The sequence below is a fragment of the Hipposideros armiger genome, unplaced genomic scaffold (assembly GCF_001890085.2).
Source record: "Hipposideros armiger isolate ML-2016 unplaced genomic scaffold, ASM189008v1 scaffold_1608, whole genome shotgun sequence".
Taxonomy (NCBI): domain Eukaryota; kingdom Metazoa; phylum Chordata; class Mammalia; order Chiroptera; family Hipposideridae; genus Hipposideros; species Hipposideros armiger.
The window spans coordinates 9045-33734 of NW_017732958.1; the positions used below are offsets into that span (position 1 = coordinate 9045).

The 24690-nt window shown below is 35.1% G+C and overlaps 1 protein-coding gene across 1 annotated transcript; it reads right to left on the reverse strand.

Annotated features, from left to right (window-relative positions):
• Nucleotides 1-334: 334 nt before the first annotated feature.
• On the reverse strand, nt 335-24347 carry LOC109377892 (arfaptin-1-like; the record flags this gene model as incomplete). The annotated part of the gene is given in 7 exon segments (XM_019634364.1): nt 335-428; nt 431-536; nt 3951-4125; nt 8919-9076; nt 14515-14736; nt 21784-21896; nt 24245-24347. Coding segments are annotated over 7 exon segments (971 nt in total), but the record flags the coding sequence as incomplete, so codon positions are not given.
• Between the last annotated feature and the right edge of the window lie 343 nt (nt 24348-24690).

Sequence of the window (24690 nt, forward strand, 5' to 3'; positions counted from 1 at the left end):
TGTGAAGATGGAAGGACTCATGTGAGAAGAAAGTTGAGAGAGGCCCCTGGCTAATAGCCCACAAGGCGCTGGTTCCCTCAGTCCTACAATCAAAATAAACTGCATTGTGCCAACAATCTGAATGAGCTTGGAAACAGACTCCAAGGCCCAGATAAGAAGCTGGCATATTTAGTGTGAGATACTGAGTAGAGAATATGGATAAGCCATAACAGACTCTAGTCCCTCAGAACTGTAAGAAAATGAACTTGTGTTGATTTAATAAACTAAAAATAATGAGATGTTTGTCCAAAATTCGCAATGCTGTCTCTCATTCCCCCAAATCTGCTTCAATAACCTTAAACTTGTTCGGTAAAACAATAGTTTTATTTTTTTCTGCTGTAATTGGTGTTCTTCAAACCAAGATATGGATTTTTCTCCAGGAGTTTTCATTTGATGTGGAACTGTGCCAGTGTCTCTTCCAGCTGGCTTTGATTCCCAGTAGAGTAAGCAGAAATAGCATCATGAAAAAGAGCTAGCTGATTACGCAGTACTTTAACCTGTCCACAAGATACAGAAAAGTGAAAAAGTAGCATTACAATGGACAATGGAATTTAAGATAATTTACTATGTACTTTAACTCTCCAAAAGCTAAGTTTGATGATTATAGAGTATTTCACATATGTAAATTGTAATCTGTTTGAAGGATTACTGAGTCTATGATGATGTTTTTATTCCCCACCCTATTTACAGTGAAAAAATAAATTTGAATCAGTTAAAAAAGTTAAATATAGTGCTAACAATTTTGAAATAAATTAATTTTGAAATCAAATAATTAATCAATGCATTAGTTTAAAAAGATCATCAAATTTTCCTATCAAACCAACTGTGTACAAGATAATGTGGAAGATGTAAAGTTATATGAATAAATAACTGTACCATCTGTGCTATAAAAGTTAGGACATTATTAAGACCAAGTTATATATAAAATCCAGTGGGCTGAATCATTGTAGATGCAGGATTACTCTGTATGTAGTTTGTAAACTATCAAACAAGTGGCAGCGAGTATTTCTCAGAAATTTAATTTACTTAAAGCTAATATGATACTCATTTTCAATTGCTTTAAAATTCTTTCATAACAAGAGATATGATTTAACAAGGTAACAGAAAAACAGCTCCATTTCCTGTGGTAGCCTTAAGGACATTAACCAACTGTGCAAAAGCACAGTCACTGATGTTCAGAAGACTTTAGGTTTTAAAAATATTAAGTATGCTATGATTAAGTAAGTAGGAAGTGTATAATGTTTTTGTTGAAATTTCCTTTTGTATGTAGCTTAAAAAACAAGTAGTTAAATAATTCACTCGTGATTATCTGACAAAATTAAACCAGTTTTGTTTTTGTTTCAGCTCAAATTTAAGAAAACAAGAAAAAGTTGGCTTCGAGTTAGTGCAATACAAATTGTGAAGAAAGCAAACAGGATGACAGTCAGGTTTTAGGCTAAAGGTTGTGCTTCTTTCCTATTTCCTCATTTGTTTTTATTATTTTTAGTGTTTATTAGATTTTATTTTAAGCAATTTTAGGTTCACAGTAATATTGAGCAGAAGTTACAGAGACTTCCCATATACCCCCATTGTCCCCACACATGCATAGCCTCCCCGTTATCAACGTCCGCCAGCAGAGCGGTACAATTGTTACAATAGATGAACCTACATTGACACATCATTATCACCTAAAGTACATAGTTCCATCCCCTCATTTTTAAAGGTAGTAAATATAAAGGGTAAAAGTTGTTCAATAACATCAATTAAACAAATATAAACTATGCAATAACAAGTAGTTAAAACACTGACCATTTGCCCAAACTTTAAACTCATATTTTTAACTTCTTACTAGTTGTTTCCTCTTGAATATCTTGTTATTTTCTCCAATTACTTTTTTTTCAGCTGAGCCATCCTGCCAACTGTTGGCAGTTCAGCAGCAGCTCAGCTTGGGCCGGGAATTGAACCAGCGACCCTTTTGCTCAGAGCTCTAACTCTTGAGTGAGCTCTTAACCATCTGAGCCACTCGGCTGGCCCTCTTGTTATTATCTCAAACTCTATACAGGTCTAGTAGAACTATCTTTTGTCCCTTTTCCATGCATCTCAAGTGCCACTCCTACGAAAGCTAAACCAGAGTCCTATTTTGATTTCCCAGTCCCTGTCAATGGTACCATTTTTTTCCCAGTTATCGAGGCAGGAAATAAATCACCATCTACATCTGTCCTTTTATTGCCACTGCAATTACCCTAGTTCTGTATCTTAATCATTTTATCCTGCTGTAAAAGTTTTGTTACTAGTTTTTGTGCTTAACACTTCCTTTCTTCCTCTAAACCATGGAATATACCAATAGCTAGAGATTCTTTCCAGGATAAAATATTTTCTGTCACATAGAAAGAAAAAGATTACCCATTAATAATGGATGCTAGACAGAACCATTGTTGCTGCTTAAAATATTTTTGTATTCCTTCAGTAATTTCTCAATCTGTAAACAAATTTAGCCTCTGAATTAGGTGGCTTTCTTTTTTGCACTTCAGATTATAGACAGCAGACCATATAATGTTGGCAAAGTTGTTTTAGTATTTGATTTATTATTGTGCAGATATTCAAAGTATTTTATATATACAATATATTTTATATATTGATATGTTTTGTGTCCTTCTTAGTGCTGAACATAGCAAACGATAAATATTTTTCTCATGGCCTGTCATCCAGCAGAGTAGAACAAATACTTTTCTATCTTTGCACTGAGTCGTTGAGTACTACCAGGCTACACTATAATTTATTTCCTCAAATTGAACGTCTCTGGGAAATCTGTCTTACTGCTTTTCTGAGGGCTTCCTTTCCATCATTGTTACTTTTTTTCCCCTAAAGAGTTTTAAACCTTAATTGTTGACAAAGATGTACAAGTGATCATGCTGGAGGTACTATGACGTTCCAAGGAAATGTATCATTCTGATGGGGAAAGTGCAGATATTATGGCAGTGAGCAGAGGCTTTAATGAAATGGAAGAGAAAACAGGGTATCAGCAGACAATTTCTTGGGAACTTAAGGAAGAAATTTCATGTGATGAAGGATGTTATAAACATTGCTGCCTTTGGGTATACTGCAGAAAAAATTTAAAAATATTTGCTGGCAGAAGCTGTGGCTGAAGGCATATGATGAATTCAAAAGTGTGATGGGCACTGAAGAGGGACTATTCATGTGCAATGATTTTTAAGATGGTAGCCCCATAGGGACTATGCTCTCCAACTTGCACATCACTCACTCTTAGCCCTCTCATTTGCATGACTGCAGTCTTCACACGAAACGCAGAATGCATGAAATGACAGAAATATCTTCTACCTATACAGTAACCAGGAGCTGGACATCAAGCCATCTCCAGGCAAAACCTACAGAAGTTCTATCAGAGTCTATCACTTTTCTTATTCTTAAGAAATGTTTATGGAACATCAAAACCATGTTGACAGTTGATTTCTGAACATATGTCTTATAGGTATGTGACTGCATCCTTGCAAATTAGACAACTTGCCATTCTTCATTTAGCAGTAACGGGGAAGAATGTTTTTCTTTTTCCCGAATCTGCATTGATCCATTACATAAGAATCAAGATTTTGAAACTTTATTTAGAATACAGTTTGGCATCATCAAATTTTAAAAATAATTCCTACCAAGTCCACATTTAAATATAAGAGTTTTTTGCAATTGTCAAATATAAAAGTGTGGAAAATGGAGTTGGTGATATCTTTTTGGACAGAAAAGAAAGTATACTTCGTGTACTTTTAAAAACTCATCATGAATTGTGATTGGAATTCTTTACCGTAAGTCTCATAAAAAACAATAACAGAACCATCAAATCTTTCTATGTAGTCTCCTTTGTCATGGTGATCCCTTTTAAATTTTCCATAAAGATTTCAGAAGTTAAAAAATGAATTTACCTTGTTTTCTTCCAGAAACTTGAGTTTGATAGCAACATCATTGCGCATTTGCTCGTATTTTTCCTTATATGTCTGGAAAAGAAGCTTTGACTGCTCAATCTTTGTCAAACTGTATGGGCCCAAGTTTCCATCATCCTGTTCTTGTAAATCAGTGCGATATGCATCATATTCAATTCTTAAAAGAGAAAAAAGTGGAGCATCACAGAAACAGAGTACAATACATTTAGTACAAAGGGGGAAGATTCACACTGATTTACTCATACATATTGGATACCAGGGATCCCTTAAGTCATTTATTTCTGTGAGTATAACAGTTATTAACATGGCTATTTTTTATTTCATAACTACCTCTCTCTACACCACAGTATTAAATGGCAAGTGAAAACTAGAACATTTTAAAACTAGTTTTAAGAACTGGATTTGAAAACTTAATAGTAATACAGTCATATGATCAATCCCAATGTGGTGGGATAGCTTATTTTAGTGAAGCTGAAGCAGGTGTGAACTGTGGACAAGCAAACTGGTATTGATAAAGTAGCTGCCAAGAGGAAGTCACATTAAGGATACATTGAGGGTCAGACGAATCACCTATGTCACACATGCTTAGTGAGGTATAAAGTATAATCTATGAGTTCTCATGAAATCTACATTTACACTGTGACAGTAACATGTGCTATAACTGAATTATCATCTCCTCTCTGAAACTTCCACTCATATTTTTCTACCAGCAGCTGAAAGAGGTATCTTCTGCCACTGCCGCCACTGCATACTCTCTCAAAAACCAGTAAGTATATCCTTCTATCTTGGAACATGTGAAAATGTCATAGAAATCTTGATTTAAGAGAAAAGAAAGTTCAAAAATGTCATTATAAATATGTTTCAAACACTACAGAAAACCATCATATGGTTAATACAAGAAGCAAAGATACCTCCAGTTTAGTGAAATATGTTACAAAGTTCATGCTGTAACGCATGACTAGGAATGTGACTGTGATGAAGAAGACAGGAAGGGCTTGCAGCAATCAGCACACGAATCTGGGCAGTCCAAGTTCATACCTGTAGTGCCCAAATAGTAATTCCAATCAGCAGCGTTGCTCATCTGCAGAAACAACTTGGTGGTGTACTCTGACCAGGGAACTTGATGGAGTGCAGATCTGCCTGATTTGTGTACTCAAATGAAGAGTTTTTTCTGGCCCTAGAGCCGGGTTTGTCCACACCCAGACAAGGAGCTGAGTCATAGACCCACCTGCTTGGGCGAGTGTCTCCTGGTCCCATCCAGTCAGAGGGGCTGGTGAGAGCAACTGAAAGTTGTGTAACACAGCAATGCTTAAGCAGGAAGAGACGATTGCCCCTAGAGCATAGATAGTACCAGGCATGGAGGGTTCCCCTGCTATGCCCAGGTGGGAGTAGCCCCATCTACTACTGAATAGAGCAGCCAGTTATGACCATCAAGTGAGCCTGATTAGAGAATCCAGATAATCGTGGAGTCCATAGTTTTCAGTGGAATTATTTTCTTAATTTCTCTTTCTGATAGTTTGTGATTAATCATAAAACTGTATTAGATTTTTGCACATTGATTTTATATCCTGCAACTTTACTGAATTTGTTAGTTTTAATGTTTTTTTTTTGTGAAGACGTTAGGGTTTTCTATGTATAATATCATGCCATATGGAAATAGTGACAATTTTACTCCTTCCTTCCCAAATTTGATGTCTTATGTCTTTTTGTGCCCCAATTTCTCTGACCAGGACTTCCAATACTATGTTGAATAAAAGTAATGAGAGGAGCCTCCTTTATTTATTCATGATCTTAGAGGAAAAGCTCTCAACTTTTCACCATTGAGTATAATGCTAGATATGGGCATGTCACATATGGCCTTTATTATGTTAAGTTATCTTTTCTCTATTCCCACTTTGTTCAGAGTTTTAATCATAAATTGATTTTGTATTTTGTCAATGCTTTTTCTTCACCTGTTGATGATTTTATTTAAATATTTTCTATGTACAGAGCACCAGAAGTTTTAGTTATACACAATGCATAACAGGAAGAACTAAAAGGCCCTCCAGGTATTTGCCTTTATTAGCACTTTGAAAAATCCTGATCAAACAGACGGCTTCACCCAAAAAATCAGTTTGTTCTGCCTTTGAAAGAAGAAAATACAACTACTGAGAAATTTTCAATCTGGGATTAAAAAAAAATATTCCTCACACAGTAAGCAGTGTTTCACTCTTGGAGTTATCTTCATTTTTGCATCAAGTCAATTCTACAGCTAGTTGATGCACAGAAAGTGTCATAAAATCTAAAATTAAGTTATTGGATGAAATTATAAATTGCACTTTAAGTGACAAATGATTATTTATGAGATGAGATGGCAACCTACATTTTTAAGTACTCAAGTAAATTTCCCTCACATAGCAGCTATGAAGAACATATGACTTGATCTATAATTTAGTTTACAAGTTGCACATACATCTATATCATATGAATTGAGATGGACTTACACCATATTGTGCTTTAAGTGAACAGATTTATCATAATAAGATGTGAAATTATTTCTCATAAATGGATACAAATATTTTATGTTAATTTAGTTCAGATTTCAGGTCAATTTAATAATAATAGAAAGTTGGATAGCCCCACATACTATTTTGGTTCTGAAAAGTGACCAAAATTTCACAAATTATTGAACCTCTCTTGAACTCATTATTTTATTCTGTAAATTAGAATGTTGATCTCTTGAGTCTCTGACAGCTATAAATTTTGATAAATCTAAGTGTAATATATTTTAATGGTATAAATTAACAATGTTTTTTGTTAAATATAGCAAGTTTTACTGTAGTTTGAAAAAGCACTCGGGGTACTGGAAGGCTGAAGAGAAAGATATTCACTACACACTGTGTAACTAAAATACATTTCACAATAGATGGCCAATTTCAAAAGACTGAATTGGAGATAGGTTCACACACAGTCTTTATCTGGAATGCTCTGGCCTTCTCACCCACAATTGTAGGAAGTCATAGAGTGGGAGAGAGTTAGAAATGTACATTTAAAATAATCAAAGGGTTTTTTGTATTCAGAGTTTATAAATATTAAATCAATCTGAACATCTAGAAAAGAATAATGTTTAAAATAATTAGCGTAGCCAAAGGAAAGGTATCTATAACAAATGCCTAACAATTTTGTCAGAAGAGGAGCAGATTTGATAAAGACTCAAGTGGAACTTTTTTTTTTTTTTTTTTAGCTGAGCCATCCTGCCACCTGTTGGCAGCTCACGGCTGCTCAGCTCGGGCTGACTCGAACCGCTGTTGCTCAGAGCTCAAACTCTTGAGCGAGCTCTTAACCAACTGAGCCACTCAGCCGGCCCGTCAAGTGGAACTTTTAATAACCAAAAATTAAAATACAGATATGGAAACCCTTAAGAAAGATAATGTCCATGGAGATGTATAAGCAGAGATCAGAAAACCAATTTCTGAGAATGATATAGAATGGGTTCATTTGTGGGTAGGCATTCCTGTTTCTTGTTTTATTTCTACCTCTAATTTTTAGATGCACTGACTGAAAAGAATTCACATCCTAGAGGAGAATAAAACAAGAATCCCAAGTTCTCCATAATTTCTCTATGCAGTTCCACCCCTCCTTTCTTTCACTGGATAACCACTGCTTGGAACAAACTTCCTTTTCCAAAAATGATGAATTAGTAGTATATATAGTATTAATGTTAAGTAGCTGATAAAGACAGCATGGAACATCAACATCTAATTTATATGAAAAGATAAGGAATTAACTTTTCCAAGTAACTTTGATTTTTACTTGTTTAGGAAGTAAAATAATATGCACTGCAAAACGATTAGATAAATTTAGAAATTTCATGATCACGTCTCATATTATTATCTAGAGCAGAATGCTAGAAACTCAAGTTATGCCTCCTAAATGTAGCACTTTACCCTTATACAACTGCACTTTAAAAATAAGGATTTTAGGAATTCAGAGGAAAAATAATTCATCAGAAATCAGAGTAATAAATGAATGAGACATCAGGAGGGGCAAACAAGAGGATCAGGTGTTACAATTTTGGGAATGCTATTTATATTAAGTGTGCTGCTTTCTAGAGGCATGTAGCAATTTCTTTGAACCTCATTTTCTCCATCTATAAAATGGCATGTTATGGGCTTCATTTACGTCAAATAATAGTTTTAAACATATCACATAAAAACAATACATACACATACATAAGTAAAACAAATTACATTAAAACTCCTTGAAAATATTATTTTATAAACCTGTATTGAAATGTAATTATGTTAAAGGTAAAACCCTAAGGGGGTTGAAGGCTTAGTATAATTTGGATAAAGAAAAGATGAGGGAATTGATGCTGACAACATGAAGAAAAACCTGGAGGCAAAATGATCTTTTTATATGCAAGAGTCACTAAAATAATGAATTTGGATATTGTGGAAGGGTGACATTTGTAAGCAGTGAGAAATCAGGTTGAAAGTTAGCTTAGATCAGATTGTGGAAGGTCACCCAGCATCCAACTATAAGATAAAGAACCTTAGTACCCTCTACGGGAACTGGAGTTGGGAGATTTTCGATCTCCCCATGCCCATTTGGGAAGGAAATGAGCACGTGACCTCGGCTCAACTTATTAGACACTCTCTCAGGACTATACATTTCCAAAGGTTTATATAGACATTCAGGAGTTACTTCCGAAATTATTTACAATAGCGGTAGTAAAATTAAGTGCTCGTGGCATCTGGCATCGTCTTAATATGACATGACATTGGTTCTAATTGCTGCCTGTTTTCCAAACTTTTTTCTTCAACCTTCTTTAACTTCATGGGCTATCAAAGGTAATAGCAATAAATTATTTGCATATTTCAGCCTTAGATAGTTTCTGTTGTCTGCAAACTAAAACATGTAATTATTTTATGTCAAAAAGGAGACCACAGAGTGAAAATTTATGCCTACCTGGCACTTTCATACTGCTTCACAGTCAGTAAAGTATCTTCAATTGTTTTGTTCACTAAAGTGTTGACATTCTCAATGAAAGAATTAATGGCCACACAAAGAATTTCTCCATTTTTTGCCATCAGCCTCTGAGTATCCACATTTTGGCCAAAGTCTTTCTATAATAAAGAACATATATTCACTTATTTATAATTGCATTAGTAAATGTGACTGAAAAAGCCTTAAATGTGTCACTAATTGGAAATCACTTAATATGGAGATCTAACTTTAAGATTTTGTGATATTTCTATTTTTTTTATTAATTAAAGTTTATTGGGGTGACAATAGTTAGTAAAGTTACATAGGTTTCAGGTGTACAGTTCTGTAATCCATCATCTGTATATCACATTGTGTGTTCACCACCCGGAGTCAGTCCTCCTTCCATTGTGAAATTTTTTCAGTTACACTTTTTAAATAATTGAAAACTGAAATAAATCAAAGCTAATTAAATCACTGTTGATAAAATCAGGTAAACAAAAATTATTTTTGGCTCAGAAGAAGAGCTGGTTTCAAAGCCCACGTTTCTCACTGCTATAAAAATCCTACTTAAAAAAAATGTCACCTATAGGATTTTCTGAAATGGAAATTCATTTATCAGAGGAGAAGAGAGGTAAAGGGGGAGTACTCTAAACCTAAGTAGTCAAATGGTAATGCAGCTTTGTATATCATGATGGTTAAATGCAGGAACATTAATGCAAGATTGTTTGGGTTCAAGTTCCAGTTATATCACTTGTTAACTGTGCAACTTCTCTGTCCTTCCTTTCCACTTCTGTAAAAGGAGGTTCACAATAGGACTTTGTTGTGAGCATTGCATGTGTAATAAATATAAAGCTCTTAGAATCATACCTAATACACATTGCAGTGTACACACCCAGGGGGAAATTACACAACCACATGCTGACAGGATGGTCCCGACAGCTACCAGTGAGCCCATGCTTGGCACTAGCACTTGCTGTCTGTCCTGGTCTCAACCATTACATGAATGTCTAAAATCATCCCCTGTTACTACATAGGCAAATGCACCAAGGCCCCCCAGACGAGTGTGTGCACACCACTAGCACTGGTCAGCAATGCTACCCTCCCTAGTTTTTTGCATATATACACACACTTTATGGTTTCATTTGGCATATATGAATTGTCAGCATCACTACTCTCGCACTTTGGGGTCATCATCAAGTAAGAGAAGGGTCACATGAATACAAGCACTGCAATTTCATGGTAGTTAATCTACAATGGTAACTTAGATAGCTACTAAGTAAATAATAGACGGGTAGTGTATACAGCATGAATATGCTGGACAAAGGGATGATTCACATTCCAGGTGAGATGGAGCAGGATAGCACAAGATCTAATCAGAATACCCAGAATGGTATGCAATTTAAAACTTATGAACTATTTCTGGAATTTTCCATTTAATATATGCAGACCCTATTTGATTGTGGGTAACTAAAAGTGCAAATACAGTGGCATCACAGATATAAAGGACCTACTTTACTGGTAATCTTCGCCAGAGCGATCAGCAAGAAAGAAAAACAAGAGGCACCCAAACAGAAAATCAAAACCTAAATTTATTTGCAGATGATGTGTTGTTCATGAAAAATTCAAAGGCTCTCAAGAGGCTATAGAATTTATTAACAAATTCAGTAGTTTCAGGATAAACAATTCACTCAAAGAAATAAGCTGGTTTTTTTACAGTAACAACAAAATAGCTGATAAAGAAATAAAGAAAGCAATCTTATTCACAATAGCATCAAAAACAATACAACACTCAGGAAGAAATGTCACTGAGGAAGTGAAAGGTCTGTACACTGAAAACCACAAGCTTCTGGTGAAGGAAATTGGAGAAGACACTAATTAAGTGAAAATATATCCTGTGTTCATAGAACAGAACAATCAATATTGTTAAAATTAAATAGTCCCCATAATCTATAGATTTTATATAATCCCTATCAAAATTCCAATGCCATTTTTTAAAAGATTTTTAATGGGGAATTGGGGGGAAGGGAACAGCGCTGGGGAATTGGGGGAAGGGGAACAGACAAGTTGCTGTCATTTTGCTCTTCAGTCTAGTTGTGGAGGACGTTGCTTCACTGGCCCAAGTTGGCACCATCATTGCGCTCTTCCCGGGCGAGGCACATCAGTCGCCGGCTTCTGGACGGCCGCTCACTGCGGCTGCTGGCCGCTCACGCTGGCTGCTGGCTACACACGGTAGCCCATGGCAACCCACTGCCACAGGGGCTGCAGCCTATGCCGTCGCCGGCGACTCACGGCAGCCCAGCTCCAGGTCGAGCTGTTGTTCAGCATCTTAGCTGTAGAGGGCAGTGTCACTGGCCCTCATATGTGGGATCCGAACCGGGGCCCTCTGGCGTCCCAAGCCAGCTCTTAACCATCGTGCCACTCGGCCGGCCCTCCAATGCCATTTTTCATAGAAATGGAAAAGAAGACAATCTTACTGTTCTTGTGGAACCACAAATGATCCTGAAGAGCCAAAGCTATTCCATGAAATAAAAAATCTGGAACCACCACACTAGGTGTTTTAAAAATGTGTTGCAAGCAAAGCTTCAGTATTTCAAAACAGTATAATACTGATATAAAAACAGATGCACAGACGAATGAAATAGAATTTAAAAATCCAGACATAAACCCTTGGATACAGTCAACCAATATTTACAATGGGGAACGGACAGTCTCTTCAATAAATAGGCTTGGAAAAACTGGATAACCACGTGCAGAAGAATGCAACTGGACCCCTGTCTCACACCAGACAGAAAAATCAACTCAAAATAAATTAAAGCTTAATTATAATCCTGAAACCATAAAAATCTTAGAAGAAAACAGAAGAATTGCTCCTTGATATTTGTCTTGGCAAAGATTTTGTAAAAAAGACAACAAAAGCACAAAGAACAGAAGCAATAATTAATAAGTTGAAATACATTAAAAAGCTGCACAGCAAAAGAAATTATAAAATAAAGAGGGAACCTACATAATGGGAGAAATATTAGAAATTCTTGTATCTGATAAAGGGTTAATATCCAAATTGTAAAGAATATATGTATATTAATAGCAAAACAAACAATCTAATTAAAAATGGGCAGAGAGTGCCGGCCAAGTGGTGTATTGGTTAAGAGCTGGCTTGGGACGTCAGAGGGCCCTGGTTCAGATCCCACATATGAGGGCCAGTGACACTGCCCTTTACAGCTAAGATGCTGAACAACAGCTCAACCTGGAGCTGGGCTGCTGAGAGTCACCGGCGGTGGCAGGTGGGTTGCCATGGGCTACCGTGTGTAGCCAGCAGCCAGCGTGAGCAGCCAGCAGCTGCTGTGAGTGACTGTCCAGAAGCTGGCAACTGATCTGCCTCACCTGGGAAGAGCACAATGATGGTGCCAACTTGGGCCAGTGAAGCAACGTCCTCCACAATTAGACTGAAGAACAAAACGACAGCAACTTGTCTGTTCCCCTTCCCCAAATTCCCCAATAAAAATCTTTAAAAAAAAATGGGCAGAGAAATGGAATAGAATTTTTTTAATGAAGACATACAAATGGCCCACAACTACATGAAAAGGTGTTTTATATTACTAATGATCAGAAAGGCAAAGCAAAGCCACCATAAGATAACACTTCATATCTGTTAAAATGTATATTATTACAAATATAGGAGACAACAAGTTTTGGAGAGGATGTGGAGGAAAAGAGACATTTGTGCAGTGTTACCAGCAGGTAATACAAATTGATGCAGCCACTATAAAAAAAAAAAACACCAGTATAGAGGTTCCTCATAAAATATATGGCGATGGAAGGAGAACTGACTCTGGGTGGTGAACACACAATGTGATATATAGATGATGCATTACAGAATTGTATACCTGAAACCTATGTAACTTTACTAACCATTGTCACCCCAATAAACTTAATTTAAAAAATAAAAATAGTAATACATATCCAATCCTCTTATTCTAGCTCAAGGTTGAGGGTGGCTGGAGACTATTCCATTTCATCTCAGGCTACACGCACACACTCACACCCACACTCATTCTTACTAGGACAATTTAGACACACCAATTAACCTAATGTGCACATCTTTGGGATGTGGGAGAAAAAAAACAAATTACCCAGACAAAACCCATGCAGACATGGTGAGAAGGTGCAAACTGCATGCAGACAGTGGCTGGGGCTGGGAATTATTATTCCTTTTTACTTATTAATGTTATAACAAAGTGATGTTCAAGAACCTGCTGTATCTGACAAGGCTATATTATCAACAAAATATAAACATTTACAACTTAGTAACAAAATAGACGATCTAATTAAAATTGATTGAAGGTCCTAAATAGACATTTTTCTGAGGAAGATATATAAAAATGGCCAGCAAGCACATAAGAAGATGCTCAATGTCATTATTCATCATGGAAACAAAATTTCAAAGCACAGTGAGATACCACTGAACGTCCACTAGTATGGCTATAAGAAAAATACATAAATAAATGACAAGTGTTGGTGAGGACGTGGAGAAATTGGAACCCTTGTACATACTGGGGGAAATGTAAAATGGTGCAGCCAACGGAAAGCAGTCTTATTTTTCTTCAATTACTTAAACATTGAATTCATATAAAGACCCAGACATTCCACCCTTACCTGTTTACAATACCACAAGGAATTGAAAACGAATGTTTAAAGAAAATGTGTATATGGATATTTATAGTAGCAATATTTACAATAGTTAAAAGTGGAACAAACCCAAATGTCCATCATCTGATGAATGAAAAAAAATGTGTGATATATCCATACAATGGAATATTTTGGGCCAAAATAGGAATGAATTATTGATAGCTGCTACAACATGAATAAAGCTTGAAGATAATATACTAAATGATAGAAGCAAGGTACTAGGGCCCACATACAGTATGTTTTCCTATTTATGAAATACTCAGAATGCACAAATCCATAGAAACAGAAAGCAGTTTCGGTGTCCAGGGGCTTGAGAAACACAAAAATGGGAATTTACTGCTTAATTGTTAGGGGGTTTCACTTTTGGATGATGAAAATATTAAAAAAATCAGATCCTGGTACTAGTTGCATATATTTTTGAACACACTAAATGCCCTGTATTGTAAATTTTAAAGTGATTAAAAAGGTGTTTTGTACATTTTACCACAATGAAAAAATTTTAGTTAGCATACTAATTATAAAAAAATTTAAATTAAAGCCTGAATGGTGAGGGTTAACTACACTTCTAGTCTTAAGTAGAGAAAGCAATAGAGAAGATATAAAATGTATCACTATAAAACAGTCAAAGAAAGTATTCTCAAATTACTATTATGCATTAGTGACTTTAGTTAATGTACAGCATGAGGGAAGCTATGCAACTTACACTAATTTTGAGGCTATACGTGGATTCCCACATTCCCAGTATTCAGTTGGCACTTCTTAAGGACAATCTCACATGTTCTCATTTTAGTAAGAATTTAATAAATTACCAATTAACTATATTACCTCAGTGTTACTTCGATTTATCACTTTCCTCCCCTCCATTCCTATAGCTATTATAAAATAATCTTACATGCAGATCGAGTGACTTCAGGCTTAGGTCAGCAAATGCATTTCCAAGTTCTTTTTGGATGTGCACCATGTGGGAGAGATGGCTGGAAAACATCTGAGCCAGTCTTAGAATATGTTCATACTTTTTCTTGTTATCTTTTAATACATCAATCTGGTAATCTAGTTCAAGGTTGACTGTTCTTGAGCTATGTCCCAGCTTCTCTGACATAAGTTGTCGAGTGCACTAAAGGTGCGAAAGTGTAATTTTTTAGTTAAAAACATAAAATATATAACATAGCAACCCACAAGTACAAAAGCTGGAGCATATAACAAACATCGTTTTTTTTTCGTTTGTTTCAAATAACCTAGTTTAAATATCTTAACTTAGCATTTCTGATTTAATAAAGCACAACACAGTGTAAGTTGTCAAGCACCATAGAAGTTAATCAGAACTCAATACAAATATTTATACACATGTGTCAACCCATGTTAATATAAACATTATATTTAAAAATTTTGAAGAATTATCCAGCTAAGTATTATCTGAAAAATGTAGTCTTTCACATATCTTATTTTAAGTTTAGTGTACTCTGTTAACAACCTGCCTTTGACAATATGGATAGTGGACATTGATTTTAAAATAATATAAAACTATTAAAATATGAATAGTAAAAATATAAAAATTCCACTTTTCTATTTTCAAATGCCTCAGTATTCTTATAGTTTTACCTTAAATAGCTATGATAGCTATTGTGTGTGTGTGTGTGAGTGTGCGTGTGTGAGAGAGAGAGAGAGAGAGAGAGAGAGAGAGAGAGAGAGAGAGAGAATTATATTTTTACTTTTGCCAAAGAGTATGTTATTAAGAAGCATGCAAACTACTCTGTCCCATGGGAGATATTTAGCTTTCCATATAGAAAGTGGTCAAAGCATATAACTTATCAGACCTATTGGGACCAAAATAATTTTTGATCCTCAATTAGTTCTGTAACAAAATATGTCTAAGTAGAATACCTTATGAATGTATTTGCAAGAGAATAGAAACAGGAACTGCAAAGTAGAAATGAGAAAGTATTCCTGAAATTCACAAAAGAAAACATCAGTCATAGCCAGAATGAAGGTATCTAAGGGGGAGCTGGATAAAGTATACACTCCTACATCAACCAAATCAGAATCTGTAGCTGAGGGTTTGCCCAGGCGACAAAGAATCATAAATTGTACTAAAGAGTTCCGAAAGCCTGAGAAACACTGAGTCACATAGAACCACTAATTATATCAGGCTCTGGACTTTACTAGAGGCAGAAGCTTGTCAGCTCATATGTGCTGTATAACAAGCTGCATATTACTTAGACTGACATTGAAATACCCAAATGAGGTTATAATAAAATAAATATTTCCTTTAAAATAGAAGAAATGATCACTTGAAGGAAAATTACGCCTAAAGTAACACCACAGTGTACTACATTATGATGAGTATAAATAATAAGGGGTTCTTAATATTATAGATGTAAAATACATAAATGATAAGAATGGAAAATTTATATATATGTGTATTCATACACATATAAGAAGTAATATATATGCACTAAAGGAAAAGACCAATTTTGTGAACACCAGAGAGGGGATCAATTCAACAAATATTGAAAGCAGCTACATCAGAAACTGGGGATGTGGGACTCAAATTCTGCGCTTTCCCAAATCCTAATTGGTGATTCTAAAACACTCTCAAGTATGAGGACCAGTGTAATGGATGACTGAACTCTAAAGCTGTCGGAAAGGTGCTGATCCAAGATGGTGACATACAAGCCTTTATAACACACCTTTTCCCATGGAAACATGGAACCTATAACTAGCTACACACCGGTAAATTACCTCTGATAGAAATCCAGTAACTGGCTGAGTGACTCCTACACATTGAGTGAACAAGAAAATAACATCACCAACATCAAAATGGGTGTGGCACATGCTCAACTACATGCACGTCTCAGAGATATTGTGGGTTTGGTTCCAGACCATGGCAATAAAGTAAATGTTACAATAAAGTGAGTCACACAAATTGTTTGGTTTCCCAATGCATATAAAAGTTATGTTTACAGTATACTGTAGTCTATGAAGTGTGCAATAGCATTATGTCTAACAAAACAATGTACATACATTTTGATGGTTGTCAGTTGGGGGAGACTGGAGGAAAACAGTGAAGGGATTAAGAAATACAAATTGGTAGTTACAAAACAGTCATGGATGTAAATTACAGCATAAGGAATGTAGTCAATAATATTGTAATAACTATGTATAGTGCCAGGTGGGTAGTAGACTAATTGGGGGTTCACTTCATAAATTATATAAATGTCTAACCACTGTGCTGTACATCTGAAACTAACATAAAATAACATTGAATGTAAAAAAAAAAGAAAGAAAATGGGGGTAGGGGGCATATGAAAAATGTCTTTTTACTTTATGCTCAATTTTGCCATGAACCTAAAACTGCCATAAGAATAAACCACATTTTCAGAAACAAATTAATGCAGCAGACTGGAAAAAAATATTTCCAAAACACCTATCTGATAAAGGACTCGTACCCGGAATATACGAAGAACTCTTCCACCTCCATGATAAACAAACAGCTGGGCAAATAATCTGAATAGATATTTCTCAAAAAGATGTAAGTATAGCTAATGTGCACATGAAAACATGCTCAACATTATTAGTCATTAAGGAAACTCAAATTAAACTATGATGAGATATCATTTCAAACCTTCTAGGGCCGGCTGAGTGGCTCAGTTGGTTAAGAGCTCGCTCAAGAGTTTGAGCTCTGAGCAACAGCGGTTCGAGTCAGCCCGAGCTGAGCAGCCGCTGAGCTGCCAACAGGTGGCAGGATGGCTCAGCTATAAAAAATAATAATAATAATAAAAAAAAATAAAACCTTCTATAATAGTGATTAAAAAAAAGGAACACATCAACAAATATTGGCAAGTATGTGGAGAAACAGAAACTCTTATACAGTGTTAGTAGGAATACAAAATGTTACAGCTACTTTAGAATATATTTTGGCTTTTTCTCAAATGCTGAAAAATACATTTATTATTTGGCCTATCAATTCCCACTTAGATATCTACCCAAGAGAAATTTTAAAAAGTACATATCCATACTAACTTGTGTACATTAATGTTTTCAGCAGAATTAATAATAATCAAAAATGAAAATAATCAAAATGTCTATTAGCTGGTGATTTCTCTCAGTATTTGTAGCTAAAAATTCCTGAGCAGTTGAAGCAGTTAGCAATGAGAAAGGAAGCTAAGTAATTCCCTCATCCAGCACTCCCAATGTTTGTTATACATGAGTTTAAGAGGAAGTAGACATTATTTATAGAGGTCATGCAACTGAGGAAAAATCTTGTTCTCATGGGACAATAATAGATTTATAACAGTGATTTGCAGAATGGAAAACAACGACTTAAAGAATTAAACTGGATCTTTTACAGCAATATGTCTTAGAGCCTTTCCTTTCTACTAAATATTTATTGTGAGTGTCAAAGAGGAGATGCAGAGTTTGGACTTCCCAGATTTATTATGTTTTTATCACTAAAATTTATTTCCAACTAGTAGTCAGAAAGACACCCTTTGGGAAAATCTTGGGTGAAACAAGATAATACAAAATGAAGCTAATTGCTGTTAATTGGGTTGGGATAATTGTAGAACACTAGGAAAAAATACCCCCCTAATCTGACAACTTTGAGTTGTCTTGGAAATGGAGCCACCACTTCAGCAAGACTTAACAAGGACTTAATCATTATGGTTTTGTTTTTGCATTTCTATGAGAGTTTGTGTCTTTTATCAACAGATACATACCCTTACAATAAAACACCCAAGAATAGATACAGTTCTTTATTGGTAATTCAGCATCTCTAATAAGTACAGAAGGAATCTTACTTCAGGGCACCAACTACTCTACCCTCCATTCCAAGTATATAATTCTTGAAGGTTATCAGTCACAGTATCCCATCTAGTTCATAAAAGTAGCTAAGGGGTACAGGGCTGGCAGAACAGTTTCCTATCTCCTGAGTACAGGGACTGATCTGTGATATTGACACGATCAAAGTCAGAAGAGAGAATAGAAAAAAGATTATATTATTGAGTCTCTGTGGGATTTTAGTATACAGAAGCTTGGGGAAAGGGTGTCTCTTTCTTCTGTTGCCTATGGAGATGTTTCCATGAAGAATGCCTGACTGCAATCAAAGAGGATAAGGCCAACTATAGATAAGACAGATAATGGAAGCCTTTTGGCTAGAGCCCCTAGTTCTTGTCTATGAAGTCATCAGAACTGCTTGGATTCCTGGAGCTCTTACTTTGATTTATTAACTACCCAACTATCTTCCCAACAAAACTATGTATTATTACTCAACCTAGTTTGAGTTGAGCTTCTAAAACCTAAAATATGGGGGAGGGGTAATGTTACTAAAGCTGGCTAAATGAATCTTTTTTTTCTGCAGATTATCAACATAAGAATAACAATAAAATAAAGCAGGAGGTTAAAAATTTCAATGAAAACAACCCAGATTCCCCCAAAAGTCATTTTTTTCTTCAAAAGATCACATTTTATAGTGACTATTTTCTTCAAGACTTCTTCCCATACAAGAGATTGGTTTAATAAATGTAACCTCCCCCCACTATATCTGTTTATTTATACTTTCCTAAAACAATAAAGTAATATTTAGTTGCTTAGAGAAATTAACATAATGAGAGTATGGAATAACCATAAACATATGAAGCCTTTAGATGGCTTCTTAATATATGTTTTTAATTTTTCCCTAGGCAGCAAGCAATCAAACTCAGCATTTACTGCACTAGACTACATTTGGGATGGCCAAATTGAATCATAAAAGAGGTGTTTTGAACAGCATGCACTAAAAATGTGGGGAAAACTTAATAGCTTAAAAGAATAAAATAATCCCAGAGAAACAGAGCTATTTGGGAAATAAAAATAGAAGCACATTTGTTTTCTCATTAAAAATAATTAAATCAGTAGTATTAGTAGAACAACTCATGCATAATCCTATCCATTAATGGTTTATAGGGCTGGCCGAGTAGCACGATGGTTAAGAGCTGGCTTGGGATGACAGAGGACCCCGGTTCAGATCCCACATATGAGGGCCAGTGACACTGCCCTCTACAGCTAAGATGATGAACAGCAGCTCAACATGGACCTGGGCTGCCGTGAGTCGCTGGCGACGGCGTGGGCTGCAGCCCCTGTGGCAGTGGGTTGCCATGGGCTACCATGTGTAGCCAGCAGCCAGCGTGAGCGGCCAGCAGCCGCAGTGAGCGGCCATCCAGAAGCCGGCGACTATGCCTCACCCGGGAAGAGCGCAATGATGGTGCCAACTTGGGCCAGTGCAGCAACGTCCTCCACAACTAGACTGAAGAACAAAACAACAGCAACTTGTCTGTTCCCCTTCCTCCAACTCCCCAGCACTGTTCCCATCCCTCCAATTCCCCAATTAAAAAAAAAGTTTATAAAACAAGGAAGAAGTAGTCCCAAGCTGAAGTTTAAAACAAAAAACTTTATTTGGGAACAGTGTGTTTTTCCAGGACCCATCAGCTCCAAGTCAAGTAGTTGTCTTCAATCTAGTTGTGGAGGGCGCAGCTCCATGGCTCATGTGGGGATCGAACCGGCAACCTTGGTGTTATGAGCCTGCACTCTAACCAACTGAGCTAACTGGCAGCCCCTGAAAATCTTTTGTAGATCCAGATGAAAATATATGTTCTTCAGAAACCAAGCCACGTGAAAAAATAATACATTCAAAATACATTCATGTATAAGGAACATAAAAATATGTCTCTGTAGTTGAATGTCAGCTTAAGTTAATCATAGCTTAATTATAAAACCAAAAATCTCTCCAACATCTATCAATGCTTAAAAAACCTGTGATTTTCTTTAAAAAAAAAGGAATGGCACTTTAAAGTTCTGATTTTAAGGATAAAAATCCCTGTTATGAAGAAAGTCAGATAATCAATAAGAACAAAACTAGTGCACTTTGGAAGTCCAACCTTCTCTGCCAGGTAGAAAAAATGGGGAAGAATTTACCCTGTATAGGTCCCTTACATATAGTAGCAAGTGAAAAAGTTAATTTGTTTCTTTTAGTTCAATAGTGATTAAAAAATTGAAAAATAAAGTTAGTTAATTATTATTAACCTTAGAAATACTTTATAAACAATGGAAAAGCTTGGGAAGCTTCTGTGGAGCTTCTCTGTGAATAGAAGAACATAAGCTGCACAAAGACAAAGATCTTCTTTCATTTCATTCACTGCCATATTCTAAACTCTATATCCAGAACAGCATATCATATAACAACTGTTTCATATGTGTTGAGTGAGTGAATAATAAAGATATATAAATCAAGTATGAGGTAAATATACAGAAGAGTTCTCATTAAAGGCTAAACATCCATTTAACAAATGGTAGTAAATGTACAGTTTATTTGTTATGAAGACATTAATTTGTATCCATGTTTTAAAAGTATTAACCAAAATACTTGCCTTTGTTGTATTTTTTCATAATAAGTCACATAAAAGTGACCTGCTTTTTATATAAATGCAATTTCCTGACTTGCAAAACGCTGGACTCACAACTAGCTTATGAATAGAAAGAGTTGGTCGCTCCAGCCTGTGCCTCTGCTTATTCTACCACCTTTCCCCCTCAAAATGCAAAAGTACTTTGGTGGATTTGGTGATTGAATAATCATAACTATGTCAGCCATATTTTGGATTAAATAATGTTTTGGGAAAGGCAGAAGAAAAAAATCATTATTATGAGGCCCTAACAAACAACTTTAAAAACACATCCTGCTTATACACCAGGAATGCCTTTGGTGTTACTGTTCAATTATTTAAAGAAGCACAGATATCAGATAACTTTAAATTTGGGGGAGCTGGTATACTTCTCCTCACTTTCCATTTCTATAAATTACCCAAAGGAGAACGATAAATATTACCAAGGCACCAACTAAACTGAATGTCTTCCAAGGTAATACATCTGCTCAATTATCTGTATTATCTCCATTTCAATAGTTTGAAAAATCTGAAATTAACTGTTTTGTTAATGATTCTCTTTACTAGGACTTTTTGGATATCAACAATAATATGAAATATTTATGCCTTATTTGTGCTTTTCTGTTTATATGACATCAATCTTCCCTATAGGTACACATAGCTTAACAAAATAATTTGAATAAGAAATGAGTTCCTAGAGCCACTTAGAGTGAAGAAAACTTATAAGAATTATTTCAAAATATACAAACCTTGTATTTGTTTAGGCTCCACTTCCTTACCAGTTTGAATTTCTCTATCATTGGGTTTTTCATTTCTTTCTCAATAGTAATTAGCCCACATTTCTGTGGGGATATCAGGCAATCTGCATTATTGTAAACAAAACACAAGTAAAAAATCAAGTAAATATAAATATAGAAAGGAAATTCTATTTAAATTAAACTACTTAAGGTTTTAAAAAAGTAGTCTCCACAAATAAAGACTAAGACTTGCTGGAATCTTTGAGGATAATTTTGCATTTACGAAGAAATAATTTCTGTCAGATAATAGCAAATAATATATGGTTGGCTTTCTTCCTTTCTTTCATTCAAATTTCTGTTGTAATCAGTTTCCTTTATATATTAGTTGCTATTAACATTAAGTAAATTTTCACATATTACCTCATAACCTAATGACCCTAACATAAACTTTGTTAATAGGAGTCTAGTATTCCTCATAGTAACCTTTGTTTCCCTGCACACTGTAGGTATTTGATACACTTGAAGAGGATTTGGAAATGGGATTCTAATTTCACAAAGCCATTAAAAAATTTACAATTAATCTGAAATTTTAGATTGAAAAATACCTATATTTAACTTCCTTCTTTTTGAGAGACAAAGAAAATGACAGTACACAAGGGTAATGCTAAAATACTAACAGTGAATAATCATTCACAGATGCAAAAATAATAAAGTATGACAATTTCAGAACTGCAATTAAATGATTCCTATAATATACAGTATTTCTTATAGCATAAAAATATTTACTAAATATCTGTGCTACTTGTCTCTTTACATGGAACCATTCTAATATTTTTAGGAAGCATATTGAAATAATGAGGAGAGTAAATGTTACAAAAAGGTGGAAATATGGGGTCAGCAGAAAAAAATTTCTTTCCCCAGACACTACTATTGCTGGACCAGTCTTTAGTACTGCTGCTTTGTATGTGCTACAGTTTATGATCATAAAGTATGTGAAGTCAATCACTTTTTGAAATTTACAAAACTCCCATACAAATGAAATATAAAACGTTAACATTTCATATATAAATAAATGCAGAATTTATTTTTGTAATTCTTCTTTTTAATTAAAGTTTATTGGGGTGACAATTGTTAGCAAAGTTACATAGATTTCAGGTGTACAATTCTGTAATACATCATCTATATATCACATTGTGAGTTGACCACCCAGAGTCAGTTTTCCTTCCATCACCATATATTTGATTCCCTTTACCCACATCTACCACCCCCTTCCTCCTTAACATACACCTACATTTCTTTGAAACTCCTTCAATCAATTGGTAGGATCTGATTTGCCTTTCCTTGAATCTTGGAAAGTTTGCAACTGCTTTGATCAACAGTGTATAGCAGAAGGTATGGTACTGCCTTCAAAGGCAGGGTCATAATAGGCCATTTAGCCTTCACATGGTTCTCTCAAGTTGATTACTTTGGGGAATATCAGGTGTTAAGTGACAAGTTCAGTTACCTTGAGACCGCTGTGGAAAAGTCACTGTGGAAGCATTTTCACCAATAGCCCCAGCTGAATGAATATCCAAATTGTGGTACATTCATATAATGAGTTACTACTTAGGACTACAAAGGAGCAAACCTCTAATATATGAAAGAACATGTATAAATTTAAAACGTATTATATGAAGTGAAATAAATCATACACTAAGGAGAGCATACTATATGAATTTATTTATATGACATTCATGAAAAGACACAACTATAGTCACCAAAAGGAGATCAGTGGTGGCTAGGGGCTTTGGTGGGATGGTGTGGTTAACTACAAAGTTATACTAGGAAACTCTTTGGGATTATGTATCTGTTTTCTATATGGATTGTGATTGAGGTTACATGACAATATGCATTTTCATCCCTCATACAAACTGTACACATAATGGTACACTGTGTGTAAATTATACCATAATAAACCTGACTTAAAATAATAATCAAGGAAACTCTGTTGCAAATATTCATACAAAAATACTATTGAAAAAATTCCTTGATTACTTTATTGAAGAGAAAAATAATGACATTCAAAATTGATTACTAATCATAAACAATGAAGCTTTAACTCTTGTGATTTATTCATAAAGGCAGTATTTTTGGTAGACCTAAACCCTTTTTACAGTAAATATACTCTTCTTTTCTTTAAAAAAGATTTTTATTAAAAAGAGTTAACATACAATATTATATTAGCTTCAGGGGTACACCATAGTTACTCAATGTTTATATACCTAAGAAGTGATCACCATAGTAAGTCCAGTAACCATCTGACACTGTATAACTTTATTACAATATTATTGACCATATTCCCTATGCTGTATATTACATTCTCATGACTTATTTATTTTATAACTGGAAATTGAACCTCTTATTCCCCTTCAACTCCCTCCCTTAAAAAAAAATTTCAATTACAGTTGACTCAAGTCAGTAAATCTACTCTTACCTTGACAACTTTCTCCTTCATAAACTGCATCTTCGGTGGTTTCAAAGGAAGCAAGAAGGGAATTGCTCCATTCCTTATCATCTGAATAAAATGGAAAATCCATGTGGAAATCCCAAGTCACGTAACACTTAGGGATAACTGGCTCCTACAAATCAGTCTTGAAGTGTTATCTCCGTTGCCAAGCAATTCTTTATGCTGTCACAGGATTCTGTTGCTATGTATCAGAACCAAAATTGGCACCATGTACTATTAGGTATTGCCATGTGTTTCAAATACAAAAAAATAGTTTTCTTTAGGAACTAAACAGAATGAAGATATCAAAAATTCAATTTTAAAATTTCTAATCTAGTGATTCATCAGGAATATGACTTAAATATAAAACTTAAGATGGCTACAAAACCATGTTGTCCATCTAATGTAAAAAGGATGAATTATACAAGATATTC